This window comes from Gastrolobium bilobum, unplaced genomic scaffold (genome assembly GCF_033153095.1).
Source record: "Gastrolobium bilobum isolate Gb01-03AN ecotype WA unplaced genomic scaffold, APGP_CSIRO_Gbil_v1 utg65883, whole genome shotgun sequence".
Taxonomy (NCBI): domain Eukaryota; kingdom Viridiplantae; phylum Streptophyta; class Magnoliopsida; order Fabales; family Fabaceae; genus Gastrolobium; species Gastrolobium bilobum.
In genome coordinates this window covers 23,876-39,347 of record NW_026899103.1, presented here as the reverse complement: position 1 = coordinate 39,347, position 15,472 = coordinate 23,876, and the positions used below count along the sequence as shown (strand labels likewise).

Below are 15,472 nucleotides of genomic sequence, written 5' to 3'. Positions count from 1 at the left end.
ATATTATATGAACAAGCATTGAAAGTAAGTAAGCATTTTCGAGCCAATCCGCGAGCCAATTTTTGAGCCAACTCACGAGCTATTTTTTCAAGCCAACCCACGAGCCAACCCTAACCTGACTCAGGTCGGGTTGGGTTGGGTTGAATTTTCTGGCTCTTTTTTTTTTTCGAGCCAACTCTAACCCGACTCGTTTTTTTCGAGTGGCATGTGGGTTGGGCCGGGTCGAGCTGGATTGTCCCGTTTTACCAACCCTAATCATACACCCTCAATAGCTTGTTTAGTTTCATATCGTTTCTCATGATAATTCTTTTCATTTTTTAATTTATGTAAGCAAAAAGTTCGAAAAGCCTCGTATATTTACTCTTTCATTACTTATCTCCTTGTATTTTTTTACCACTTAGTTCCCATGTGACTTATTTATTATCCATGAGAACAAAAATAGACAGATTAGCACTACTTAATTGTGCTAAAGGTTAATTTGAATAAAATCCCACAGCAAAAGTAAATAAGAAAAAAGTACAAAAAATAAATTATTATTGAAATTTTTTTATAGTATAAAATCATTAATATACTTAAAAAAATTTAGTTGAATTAATTACTTTACGGTTTTTAATTCCTCCATGGTCTCCTTAGTTTTGTATATCATTTTCTTTGCGTTAGCTGCATTGTAATGTTTTCATTTTTTCTAAACTTAAAGCATTATGAATCCAAAATAAAATTAAGTACTGTAATTAAGATGTATATGTTATATTTAAATTAGATATTGTAACTATTAATAAAGAATTTGAATAAGTATAAAAGTAACAATAAACCATTGATTTGAGTTAATTTTTTTAATATTTTAATAATTTAATAAAATATATTTAAAAAAAATCATTATAAATAAAACTGATAAATACTCATACTACTTTGATGGTAAAAAAATGCTTAAACGGATAGCATTGCCCTGCCATTGCCCATTGGGTTTATAATAATCGTGAATGGCTATAATAATAGTGGTCGATCACTGTATGTAAAAATGCGCCCATGCTTTTAACGTGGGTGAGTGGTTGGTAGGGTTTGATCACCCTTCTCGAATGGTAAGTACAGACATGTGAAATAGGATAAGGGTTGAAGAACAAGCTCGTGATCTCGTGATCTCACTTTACATTACGCCAGGTTTTGATTTGTCCACTTTTCTTTTAATATTATTTATTGAGGTTGTGATTTGTCCACTTTTGTTTAATCTTATTTATTGAGTTTAATTAATTTGAATTTTTTAAGTCATTTTTTTTTGTAGATAAAATTTTAAGTGGAGTTAAACACCTAAGTCATTGTTTTTTTCGTGAACTTCTTCTTTCTTTATGTCATTTTTTTTTCAATTACAATTCAAAATATACGATTATATAAATAATTATAACATTTTCATTAATATTTATATAATTATTAAAGAAATGTAAAACCAATTACGATTACATACTCATAAATAAGTTATTAAATTCTTGATAAAAATTTCAAAAAAAATAATAATTTTTTTAAAAGAGTACAAAAGTAAAAATTTATATTTATATGTATACTCATTCAATTTGATCTTTTATGTAAAAATAGAAAAATATTTTTATTCAAATAGTTTTAAATTAAAGGAAGAATAACTTTTTATTTCTCTCCTGTTTTTTAAAATTGTCTCTTATTTTTTTACTTTTGAATTGTGATATTGAATGAAGTTGAAGACTTTGTAAAGGTCATCTAGCGCCAGGTGTATAAATATCGCTGGATGATGTATGAATACGAAGATAACGAGGCTCCCCAAAATATAAATATCTCTGTACTCGTACGAAAAGCTTAAAAGTACTGAAATTAGTTGTTTAATCAGAAATCAGAATCATGGAAAAATGCGCCCATGCCTTCCACGACATAGTTGGGTTGGTGAGGGGTGATTTGATATTGGTAGCTTCAAGAAAATGTAAAATTTTATTTGTCTCAGGTATAATATTAAGTGTTATCTAATTAAAATTAATAAAAGAGTATAATGATAATTGACTGTTGAAAATGTTATTTAAAAAGGTAACTGTTGATAGATGCAGTTACAAAAGAGTAATGAGAGTTTTCTTTATAAATGGGTTTTAAACAAAGCTATGTTAACGTGAAACTCATAAATTCTAAAAATCTGTTTCATGTCCTTAATGTGATTGTTATTGAACATGAATTATTGATTAATGACATACATGTGATATCAGAGCATGTGTTTAAGAATTTATGTTTTTTTATATATAATTATGAATGAATTCTTATTAATTCATGAAAAGTTAGGATTTTTTGAAAATCTACTATCATCCTTGAAAATAAAATAAATGGCTTTATTTTTTCGGAGCACTGACCTGGGCTTTATGATTTTTCCATATCTCGCACTTTTCTAAAATCAAGATACAAATGTCAATCGATATACTGTTTGAGATTTTCTGTGCGTTGGAAAAGTGAATTATTGGATGAAATTTGCATTCGGTGTAATGAAAGTGCACTGTAATATCATTTGCATTCGGTTGAATTATTGGAGGGAAATCATTTTCTTACGTAGTTTAAGATTGTTTTCTCATATTGTGCGGCATCGAAATTCGTACTATTTTCTTTTTATTTTTTATTTTTAACAAATAATGGGACCTACCACTTGTTGAGTTTATAGCATATGTGAAATGAAAAAAGAGAAACCCATTATTGGAAACGTTATGAATTATTGCATTCGGTTTGGCAATGTGCACTGTGTGTTCATATTTTAATGAAGAGTTTTCGTTTTATCCTTTAACATAACACAACAAACTTTCCTACACTCATAATATTTTGTGAGACCCACACTTTTTAAAATAAAAAAATAAATAAAAAATTAAGGCACGCAAAACGAATTTCTATAACATTACACAATCACTTTTTCTACGTAATAACTCTTGTAGAACCGTTTAATGAAAGTTGCAATGTCATTCTCGGTTTTCGTGTTCACATTTGATTTTGAAAAGAATTTCGATTATCAAAGCCGTTTTTAAATTGTTCCACATTTTGAATGTACAGTGGGCAAGATTTGGTTTATCATTTTTTTTTATTTAATTTTTTCACGATTACAAATTCATTTGTTATCAGTGGGCACAATTTACCGTTTATTTGATACCGTGGGCATGATTTTCAGAGTATTTGTTATCAGCTCCAATATTATTGTTTATGAAATATTTTAGTATTGAAATTAAATATGGTAGATTTGTTAGTCAGTGACCAAATCTTGAAAAGTTATTTTAATTTCAAATATTATGATTTTGTTTTAATTACTATGACTGTGATGCTATGAATAGTATGAAATAACTGTTCATGTTGTGGTATATTGAAGTTCATTATTATAGGACAATTAAGAATCAACCCAAAAGATGATTATTTGTTTTATAGTAAATGAACATGGACGTTGGTATTGTTGGTATACTTCCTTGCATTTGGACATTCAAAGATGACAAATATTTCTGATAGGGGTATGCATCATTGCCAAATTATATGAAATTACAAATAGCATCATTATGGTTAATGTTGTATGTTAAGGGATCCACAAAGGTGAACATTAATATGCATTGAAGTTAGTATATTTGAATCTGTGAAGTATGTTAGTATGTGATATGTATGACTCAAAGCATTAATGTTTTAAATGTTATTCCTCGCAGTACCTGTTGCCACACATTCCATGTTCTCAACTGTTGCAGTTTTTAATGGGCTGAACTTCTCTGAATGGAAAGAGCAAATCCAATTTTACGGGTAATGGATATGGATATGGCTCTTAGAGAAGAGATACCTGGTGCTGTTACTCCTGAAAGCACTGAGGATGAAAGGAACCATTTTAAGAACTGGGAAAGATCCAACAGATTAAGTGTGATGTACATGAAAATAAGCATTGCAAGCAACATTAAGTAAGCTCTTCCACAAACTGAAAGTGCCATAGAAATGATGAAACTTGTGGAAGAACGCTACCAAACTGCTGATAAGTCTCTTGCTGGGACACTTATGAGTACACTGACCACCATGAAATTTGATGGTTCGCGTACTATGCATGAGCATGTTATTGATATGACAAGCATTGCGGCAAAATTGAAATCATTGGGAATGACTGTGGATGAAAATTTCCCGGAGCAGTTCGTATTGAACTCATTACTGTCTGAGTATGGTCCTTTCCAAATGAACTATAACACCATGAAAGATAAATGGAATGTGCATGAATTGCACAGTATGCTAGTTCAGGAGGAAACCAGACTCAAGAATCATGGAGCTCATTCCATCAATTATGTGAAGCATCAAGGAGCTGAAAAGAATAATGCTAAGAAGCATGGGAAGAAAGGAGGAGGAAGACCCCTTAAGATGAATGAGGCATCTTCTTTTAAAATCCACAAAAAGGAACATAATGCAAAGAGATGTCATTTCTGTAAAAAGGAGGGCCATTTCAAAAAGGATTGCCTGAAACGTAAGGCTTGATTCGAAAAGAAAGGTAAGCTTAGTGCTTATGTATGTTATGAATTCAACCTGGCTGAAGTTCCTTATAATACTTGGTGGATTGATTCTGGTTGTACTACTCATGTTTCTAATACAATGCAGGGATTCCTTATGACCCAAACCACAAGGCCAAATGAAAAGTTTGTCTTTATGGGCAATAGAGTGAAAGTTCCGATGGAAGCTGTTGGGACTTACCGTTTGATTCTCGACAGCGGATTTCATTTGGACTTATGTGAAACTCTTTATATCCCTAGTATATCTAGGAATTTAGTTTCAATTTCCAAACTTGATGTTGCTGGATACTCTTTTAAATTTGGTAGTGGTAGTTTCAATTTGTACAAGCACAATCGTTTGATTGGCAATGGTACTTTATGTGATGGATTATATAAATTATGTCTTGATAATCTTTATGCTGAAACTCTTATGACTCTGCATCATAATGTTGGTACTAAACGTGCATTAATTAATGAACGTTCTGCTTACTTGTGGTACAAACGTTTGGGACACATTTCCAAAGAAAGAATGAAAAGATTGGTGAAGAATGAAATCCTTCCGGATTTAGATTTTACTGATTTGAATGTTTGTGTGGATTGTATTAAAGGAAAACAAACAAAACACACAAAGAAAGGAGCCACAAGAAGTGCTCAGCTTCTTGAAATTATACACACTGATGTATGTGGTCCGTTTGATGTTAATGCTTTCAATAAAGAAAAATATTTTATCACCTTCATTGATGATTATTCACGTTATGGTTATGTCTATTTGCTGCATGATAAGTCTCAAGCTGCAAATGCCTTAGAGATTTCTATTAATGAAGTTGAAAGGTAATTAGATAGAAAGGTGAAAATTGTCAGGTCTGATAGGGGTGGTGAATATTATGGAAGGTATGATGAAAGTAGACAACATCCGGGCCCATTTGCTAAATTCCTGGAAAAGCGTGGTATTTGTCCTCAATACACAATGCCCGGTACACCACAACAGAATGGTGTATCAGAAAGGCGTAATAGGACCTTACTGGATATGGTTAAGAGTATGTTAAGCAATTCTTCTTTACCCGTTTCATTGTGGACTTATGCTCTAAAAACTGCCATGTACGTATTAAATAGGGTTCCTAGTAAGTTAGTTCCAAAGACTCCTTTTGAACTTTGGACTGGAAGGAAACCTAGTATAAGACACTTGCATGTTTGGGGTTGTCAGGCAGAGATTAGATACTACAATCCGCAAGAATAGAAACTGGATGCAAGGACAATCAGTGGTTATTTCATTGGTTCTCCAGAAAAGTTGAAAGGGTATAGATTTTACTGTCCTTATCATACTACGAGGATTATTGAATCTGGAAATGCAAGGTTCATTGAGAGTGGTGAAGTTATTGGGAGTGAAATACCATGTAAAGTGGATATTCATGAAGTGAGAATACAAGTTCCATTGACTTGTAGCTCTAGCAAAGTCGTTGTTCCTTATGTTATTGAACCAATCAATAATAATGAAGGACGAGTTAATGATCCCACTACTCATGATGAAATTATCGATGATGAACCAAGTGAACCCATACTAGAAGAACCACAACAAATAGCATTAAGAAGATCTCAAAGAGAAAGGAGATCTGCCATTTCTAATGATTATGTGGTATATCTACAAGAGTCTGATTTTAACATGGGTATTCAGGATGATCCAATAACGTTTTCACAAGCCATGAATGGTGATAATGGTGATATGTGGTTAGATGCCATGAAATATGAGTTGAAATCTATGGAACAGAATAAGGTTTGGGATCTTGTTGAGTTACCAGAAGGGTGCAAGAGAGTTGGTTGCAAATGGATCTTTTAGACCAAACATGACTCTCATGGTAACTTGGAACGTCACAAGGCCAGACTAGTTGCAAAAGGATTCACTCAGAAAGATGACATTGACTATAAGGAAACTTTTTCACCAGTTTCAAAGAAGGATTCTCTAAGAATCATTATGGCATTGGTGACTCATTATGATCTAGAATTACACCAGATGGATGTGAAAACTGCCTTTCTAAATGAGAATTTAGATGAAGATGTGTACATGGACCAACCAATGGGGTTCATAGAAAAGGATAAAGAGCACATGGTGTGCAAACTTAAGAAATCAATATACAGACTTAAACAAGCTTCACGACAATGGTACCTTAAGTTTAATGATACCGTTGTTTCCTTTGGATTTAAAGAAAACATTGTTGATCGATGTATATATCTGAAGATCAGTGGAGAAAGTTTATATTATTGATTCTGTATGTTGATGATATTTTGCTTGCAACTAACGATCTTGGTCTTTTAAATGAGACTAAGAAGTTTCTCTCTAGTAACTTCGAAATGAAAGATATGGGTGAGGCAACTTATGTCATAGGAATAGAAATATTCTGTGATAGATCACAAGGACTGTTAGGTTTGTCTCAGAAAGCATACATTAATAAAGTTTTAGAGAGTTTCAGAATGGAAAACTGCTCATCATCTCCAGTTCCAATTCAGAAAGGAGATAAGTTTAGTCTCATGCAATGTCCTAAAAATGAATTGGAACGAAAAGAAATGGAAGCAAATTCGTATGCATCATTAGTTGGGAGCTTAATGTATGCTCAGACTTGTACGAGACCAGATATTAGCTTTGCAGTTAGGATGTTGGGAAGATACCAAAGTAATCCCGATATGGATCATTGGAAAGCTGCAAAGAAAGTTCTGAGATATTTGCAAGGAACTAAAGGTCACATGCTTACTTATAGAAGGTCTAACGACCTTGAAGTGATTGGATACACAGATTCAGATTTTGCAGGATGCGTGGACACAATAAAGTCTACATGTGGTTACCTGTATCTTTTAGCTGAAGGAGCTATATCTTGGAAAAGTGCGAAGTAGACTGTAATTGTTGCGTCTACTATGGAAGCTGAATTTGTGGCATGCTTTGAAGCCACGATTCAGGCTAAATGGCTACGAAACTTTATTTCAGGGCTTGGATTGGTCGACAACATTGAAAAGCCGCTGAAAATTTATTGTGATAATTCCGCAGCAGTCTTCTTTTCTAAAAACAACAAGTATTCCAAAGGTGCTGAACATATGGAATTGAAATACTTTGTCGTTAAAGAAGAGGTTCAGAAACATAGGGCGTCTATAGTGCTTATTAGCACTGATCTTATGATAGTTGATCCTTTGACGAAGGGATTACTGCCTAAGACGTTTACTGGTCATGTATGTATAATGGGCATTATGTCAACTAGTGAATGATGATACTTATTGGTTATGTATTAAATGTTGACACTCTGAGCTTATTGATGAATATGTTTATGATATTGTCTTGTTTTTAATTTATGTATGCATGCAAGTATATGTGATGATATTGAAAATATTTATGGTCCGTAATGAAGACATTATTGTTGGACATAATGTGTACTTCCTATTAAAGTATCATGTTATGAAGAAGAGTCAATATAGTGGTACATGGAAGGGACTATGCTGATTTGATAGCATAGAACCACCATGACTAATGTTGGTTTTATTTCTAATAATGAATTTATATGAGGTCAATGTATGGAACCTTTAGCTTAGTAAATGCGCATTATAATGAATTTTGATTAAATCATGAAGGGACAGCTCATGACATGAGCCAAGTGGGAGAATGTAAAACCTTATTTGTCTCATGTATAATATTAAGTGTTATTTGATTTAAATTAATAAAAGGGCATAATGGTAATTGACTGTTGAGGAAATTATTTAAAAATGTAACTGTTGATAGGTGCAGTTACAAAAGAGTAATAAGGAGTTTTCTTTATAAATGGGTTTTAGAAAACTGACTATCCATCTGAGTCTGCAAGCGTTGTGTCTCATCCCTATCAGAAGAGGATACAAGAAGTGAAAGGGTCAAGACTTAGAAAAGGGCATTCCATCATTAGAGATCTTCTGCGGTTATGGACAAATGTATGTTAATGTGAAACTCATAAATTCTAAAGATCTGTTTCATGTTCTTGATGTGATTGTTATTGAGCATGAATTATTAATTAATGGCTTACAGAAAAATGCTGCCACCCATTTCGAAGCGAATATAGACAAACATATAATTCTTATAGATTGTTTGCAGAATTTGTAGCTTAATGCTTAAATTTGATGTCATGCTGTATATTTTTCATACTATTATCTAATGTTTAGATATATTATTAAAATGACGCAGACCGTTGTTATATCAGTGTAATAATAAAAAAATTTACACTCATTCTTGAATATCAATCGATTCGTATTTAATAATTAACATAATTAAAAAAATTAAAATCAATAAATATAAATAAAATTAATAATCAAAATTAAGAGTATAATTTATATTAGTTTAAAATAATCCAGACCCTATTAAAATATTTAAATAAAAAAATCATAGTTAAGTTTTTTCAATGATTTCATAATACATGATTACTTCATATTATTTAAAAAAGGGAAATATATTTTAAGCAAAATATTTTACTATAAATTTTATTTAAATTATTAACTCATGTAAGTTTTACAAAAAGTTGTTTTCTAAATTTAAAAATACTGATACACCTAATTTCTGTTTATAAAAAAAATTGAAATCCTTTCCATAAGAAATATTGTATCCCGGTGAGTAGACAAATTTAAAAATACTCATACACCTAATTAGTAATTACTCTCCATTTTTTTTCTCAAGTTACTCAGACAGAAAAAGAAAAAGAAAGTAATTATTCTCGAAATAAACTAATATAAACGTAATTATTCTTGCATAAGATTATGATACCCCACATTCTTTGCTGTAACTATAACCTTATGAATCACGCAGAATCGATGGTAAGAGAAAAAACAAGAAAAAGGAAGAAAAGCACAAGACACAATTATAAAATCTTTTATTATATTCTCCTCAAATAGAAAAAAATATTCTTCGTGGACCCAATTCTAAAATACTAAATAAAAAATTATAAAATAATTTGAGACTCAGAGCTACCAGGTCTTAACAACCACGTCGGACACAGTTAACTTTATATGGTTCAGGAAACTTCACCCACAAAGGTATGTTTCCAAAAAAAAAAAAAAAGTAAAAGCCTTACTCTAACACAGTAGAGAATATTTTTTTTTATCAGAAAAATACAATTACTAAAAATTTGATGAAAAAATGAGTTTGATAGAAAAGTTAAAATAAAATTATTTGATTAGCTGAAATTTTATCAGAAAAATTGAGTTAAATTTACTGAGTTCATATTTGATTAGAAGTAAAAAATTGATGAAAAAATAACTTCAAATTACAAAATAACTCTTATAGCAAACACTGTTGCCTAATAGCAAAGGGTATTTTTGGCACCGAAATGATTCTCTTTCTCCCATTAACCTAGACAACTTGAAAAACCACCTTGCAAGAAGTATTTTTTAACCGTGTTCTTTTCCTAATTTTTCACATAAATGTAAACGGTCGAACAAAACGGATGCATGGTTAAATTTTTCAAAAACTTCAACCAAATAAGGAAGTTCAAAAAAGACACACTCAGGAGCATGACCAACTTTAGAAAAATCCAAACCAAACCCTTAACGTAAATAAGAGAATAAAAAAAAAGAAAAAGGGAAAATGACTAGCATAAAAAGAAAAAAAAAAATTGATGTTGTGAAAGAAAACACCAAAATATTAAGTCATCTTGGACTATAAAAAATATTTCCTAACACTATTAAATTGAAACATGTGTGGGCCCACATACTGCATTATTATATTATAAGTGGCACCGTAGTTCAGTTCATAAATAGCGTTGTGCATTTGGTATTTATTTATGCACATTCGAAGCGGTTTAGCAAGCTCAGAGTGAGCACTGAGCACATCATTGTTCAAGATACCTGCAACTGTGGGAACATGGATTATCTAATTCTGGTCACTCTTCTATTCTGGTTGATGTTATCAACTGCAAGTTCTTCTTCCCTGTATCATGGGAAGGGGAATTACTACCTTCTCAACCATCGTAAAATGTCCCCCAATTATCTCAATCAGAAAGTCATCAACGAATCCTATGCGGCAATCTTCGATGCTGGAAGTACAGGAAGTCGTGTACATGTCTACCGTTTCAACAAGCACTTACATCTCCTCCATATTGGGGAAGATCTTGAGCTTTATGTTAAGGTCATAATAACTCACATGACAAAAGATGAATTCTTTCATCTCAAGTGACACATTATTCTCTTTACTTCTTACTCTTGATTTGTCTTGCAGACTAAACCAGGTTTGAGTGCATACGCTGAGAATCCACAAGAAGCCGCAGATTCTCTAACTCCCCTTTTAGAGGAAGCAGAAAGTGTTGTTCCTGAAGAGTTGCATCCCAGGACACCCGTTAAACTTGGAGTGGGTATTTCTGTGAACTCATATATACATAGCGTTTGATTTTTGTCAAGTTGTACGAGATAATTTGTTTTATATAACAAAAAAAAAAATAGATGACACCCACTAAGAAGGAGAGAGAGAAAAAAAGTGAGTTTCATCCATTTTTGTGTCTTACACAAAAAAAAATATCTCATGCAATATAAGAAACACATTTGACACACACATATATATATATATATATAGGAAAATATTAAACATGAGATAATTCTTTCTTAGAGAAGAAAGAATAGAGGAGAGAAAAAAAATAAAAAGCGGGCCCACCCTTGATTTGTGAGTGCATGAAAGAAAAATTCTCTCACGTCAGATAGGGTAATATTTCCCATATATATATATAAACTGGATTCTTATGCTGGTTCTTGAATTTTTTCTTTTTTTTAAAATTTTTTTGGATAAAGGAAAACTGCATCTTTATAAATATGGTAATGGTAACGCAGGCAACAGCAGGTTTGAGGACATTGAAAGGGGATGCTGCTGACAGGATCTTGGAGGCGGTAAATACCTATAGTTAAAGCTTATGATGTATTGTACTAAAAAAGAAGAAGAAGCTTATGATGTCGTATTCACTGCTTTAACAGCTATACCCCCATTATTTTAACTTTTCATAGCTTTCACTTTCATATATTGAAGGTTAGGAATATGTTCAAGAACAGAAGCACACTGAATGTTGAATCAAATGCAGTTTCGGTGTTGAGTGGAACCCAAGAAGGAGCATATATGTGGGTATGAATGTGATTCGGGAGTTTATTTTGTGTTGCCCCTGTGGACCTGTGGTTTTATTTTCTAAAAGAATTAACACTAGCTAGCGTCACAATACAATTTTGTAGATCATGGTAATATTTTAAAGAGGGCTTTCAATTCCTCGTGTCGAAGGAAAAGTGAAATGTTTTCTAGCAGACCTATCCATATCATATGTGTGATGTTTTATTTTTTATTTAAAAAAAAAAAACAAATGGGTTCACTTTTAGTCTTTCTATGACATGATGTCTGATTTTCCTATAACATTATATTTATAAATTCCTTTTAAAAATTGCATAACTTTGTTCAACAAATATCACATATTATATGGAAAAATATATTTCTGCTTTTGATGTTATCACATTTACAAAAAAGTGAAGAGTTTCCGTGATAAAGAGAACAGAAAGAAAAGATTAGTGAAATTCACTTATTCATTAGACAAGAAAGAGAAAAGATTAGTGAAATTCATTTATTTTTTATATGAGTGTGGTATAGAAAAATTTTCAGCAGCAAAAGTATAAACATTAAATCCATATTATATACTTTATGTTTTTAAAAAGTGCATTTTTGTTTAACCAACATTTATTGGGATGAAATCATGATTTCGCACTGGCTACTTTAATTAACAAATATTTCTTCCCCATTTTTGCTTTTCTCATTTTCTTCCTAATAATTCCGACCATTTTTACATATTTCGGTACTTTGGGCCAGTTTGTTGTTTTTACTCAATCTACGAAGGGCTTGTCCTAATAGGCCCCACTGACACAAATTCCACTCCGTGGGAAACTAGCTATAAGTTGTTGAAATTGTGTAATTCAGATCGCACAATATTCAATCTTCTACGGTTGTTGCCAAACGTAATTTAACTTGGATTTCATGACTGGCATTCTATTGATAAAAATTTGTAATAACGAAACTCCAAAGAACGGTGGAAAGGAGATAAATGCGACAGCGTGCATGAATAAATATAGTGTAATTTAGTCTTATCTTGTTTTTTATTTTCTTAGGTGACTATTAACTATCTATTGGGAAACTTGGGAAAGCATTATTCAAATACTTCAGCAATACTTGATCTTGGAGGTGGGTCTGTTCAAATGGCTTATGCAGTCTCAGAGAAAGATGCTGCAAAGGCTCCAAAAGTGCCTGAGGGAACGGATCCATACATAACGGAGTTGTTCCTCAAGGGAAAGAAATATTATCTCTATGTTCACAGGTTTTTCCTTCTTACTTTATTAGATACTGTTGTGTGATATATGATCAAATATACATGTCGAAGAGCATTACTACAGAATAATAGAGTTTTGATTTTCAACTTATTTTTTTGGTGTAGTGTAAATATGAAATGATAAAAACATATTATGGTAGTATATTTTCTACATCAAAATTGGAATAGTTATGATAACTTTAAAAGGGCACAAAAAAGCTTAACGTGTCCCGGTAGTACCAACTGTCTCAAGCTAGATCGGTATATATGCCACTGTCTAGGTACTCTTATCCTTTGTCACTCTCACAAATTAAATATTCCAAGATTTGACCCGGTAAAGAATATTTGATTCTTCAGAGTCATATTTTAGTATTTTTTTTAAAAAAAATCCCTTAAAAAGAGTTATTAGAGAAATATAATATAAAATCAGTAATGTAGTTACGAATTCAATCTTTATTACCCTCCATTCTATTAAAAAAATAATTAAATATTATGAAATTTCTTAATACAAGTAAACAGGATCCAATGCATTATCCACACTTCAAGTTAAGAAGACATATTAGTGAAATATAATTATAAAACTATTAATATAACCTCACTTAAGCTTTTGAATTGAAATTATTACTTTATACAGCCTACAGACAGAAACCGAGTTAGTACGTTGGGATAATTTGCTACTTTTTCATTATTTTTATAGTGAAACAATAATATATGCATCATCTAATTAACATGTAAGAGTTCAGTTATTTAATTATAGGCTACTAATCTGATAAAATGTCCGTCATCTAACTTCTTACATAAAATGTGTGCCTCTGTTTTTTTCATAAAGAGTTTTATGAGTAGCTTTTCTCTTAATGTTATCGGCTTGTTTTCTTTTTCAGGATAACAATATTTTGCGTATATATTAATTAGAAGCTTGAGTTTATTTATGTTTATTTTTAAATTTATGTAATATCACATTAATAGTTCTCTACATGTAATTAAAAACCTATGTTCTTTTTTCTTTTCTTTTCTTTTTTTATTAACCAGATAAATGTTGTTAAACAAGATCTTATATGAGTAATCTTTTTGCTCTCCCCAACATTGGAACAATTCAACATATATGGGGGCTATAATTGTGACCCGAGCCACAATGTGTATGTATATATATATATAGTCATTGTCTATGATACCAATGGAAAAATAGTCCTCCAAAATTTTATATTCAGTATAATACTATGTGCCATGTCTAATACGTTGTAACATCTTGTTTTCAGTTACTTGCGCTTTGGATTACTAGCAGCTCGTGCAGAGATTTTAAAGGTTACAGATGGTTCTGAAAACCCTTGTATTTTAGAGGGCTTTGATGGTAAACATTGGCTTCTCTGTTTCTGCATAAACATGATTTTGTTTCTATATTAAGTCCCCTTATCCTGCTCTCAATAATATATAACCATACAATTAATTGTCTCAAGAGAGAAAGGTACTTAGTAACTGAATCTCACATGTATTTGAAATTCTTTATATATATGTTTTCGTTCTTCTTAGCATATGATCCCTATTAGAACTACACTTTTTGTTCTTCAAAGGGTATTACAAATATGGAGGAGTGGAGTATAAGGCCTCAGCTCCCCATTCTGGCTCAAGCTTCAGCAAATGCAAACAAGTAGTTCTTGAGGCTCTCAATGTTAATGGGACATGTTCATATAAAAAATGCACTTTCGGTGGGATATGGAATGGTGGAGGGGGAAATGGAGAAAACAACTTTTTTGTTGCATCGTTTTTCTTTGAACTAGCTGATGAGGTATCCATTAAATCTATTCAATCTTGAAATAAGTACAAGTCTGAAACTCATTAATTTCATCTTCTAATTAATGGTACTGCACGGCCATGCTAATCACATTGTTTGTTCATAGGCTGGTTTTGTTGATCCAAACGCACCCAATGCCATAGTTCGTCCTGTGGATTTTGAGAATGCAGCAAAGCTAGCTTGCGAGACAGAACTAAAAGATGCCAAATCCACTTTTCCTCGTCTTAAGGATGGAGACACTCCCTATATATGCATGGATCTTGTATACCAATATACATTACTCGTTGATGCATTTGGTATGTTTTCATAATTATTGGCATTGGAATAGTCATATATCTATGTAGAGTTGATAATTTTTTTTTTTTTTTCCCGAAAGTAATATCATGTTGCTGCATTGATTGCAATTCCATTTGTTGGCAGGCATTGATCCCTGGCAGGAGATTACGTTGGTGAGACAAATTCAGTATCAGGATTCTCTTGTGGAAGCAGCATGGCCCCTAGGTAGTGCCATTGAAGCCGTATCATCATTACCTAAATTTGAGAAATTAATGTACTTCATTTAAACTTTAAAGAAGTGCCATGTGTAGCATGTATCGACTCTAAAATAAAAATCGTTTCTTTCCTAATTCTTGAATTTCCTTCCATTTACTGTCTATATTAATTGGGTTTGGTGTTTGTCATTTTAAATGACATAAGTTATGTCATTTTAGGAGAGAGATAGACACAGAAAAACGGAAATCATGGGAGAGAGAAAGTGAGTGGTTTTTTTTAATTTAAAATTCAAATTTTCTGTGTCTGTATCTCTCTTAAAATGACATAACTTTCTGTCATTTAAAATGACAAACACTTTTCCCATATTAATATACCTGGAATTTTTTCTT

At 31.8% G+C, this 15,472-nt stretch overlaps 1 protein-coding gene across 1 annotated transcript; it reads left to right on the top strand.

Annotated features, from left to right (window-relative positions):
- The first annotated feature begins 10,341 nt into the window (after positions 1-10,341).
- On the top strand, positions 10,342-15,154 carry LOC133287276 (nucleoside-triphosphatase-like). Its single transcript, XM_061484847.1, has 9 exons — positions 10,342-10,605; positions 10,696-10,824; positions 11,298-11,354; positions 11,491-11,583; positions 12,606-12,811; positions 14,059-14,150; positions 14,371-14,585; positions 14,698-14,887; positions 15,012-15,154. The coding sequence occupies exons 1-9, from the start codon at positions 10,342-10,344 to the stop codon at positions 15,152-15,154; spliced, it is 1,389 nt and encodes a 462-aa protein (XP_061340831.1).
- The last annotated feature ends 318 nt before the right edge of the window (positions 15,155-15,472 follow it).

Coding starts and splice junctions, on each gene's coding strand:
- LOC133287276 (XM_061484847.1), top strand. CDS start 10,342: ATGGATTATCTAATTCTGGTCACTCTTCTATTCTGGTTGATGTTATCA. Junction 10,606..10,695: donor ATCTTGAGCTTTATGTTAAG/GTCATAATAACT, acceptor TTTGTCTTGCAG/ACTAAACCAGGTTTGAGTGC. Junction 12,812..14,058: donor TATTATCTCTATGTTCACAG/GTTTTTCCTTCT, acceptor TCTTGTTTTCAG/TTACTTGCGCTTTGGATTAC.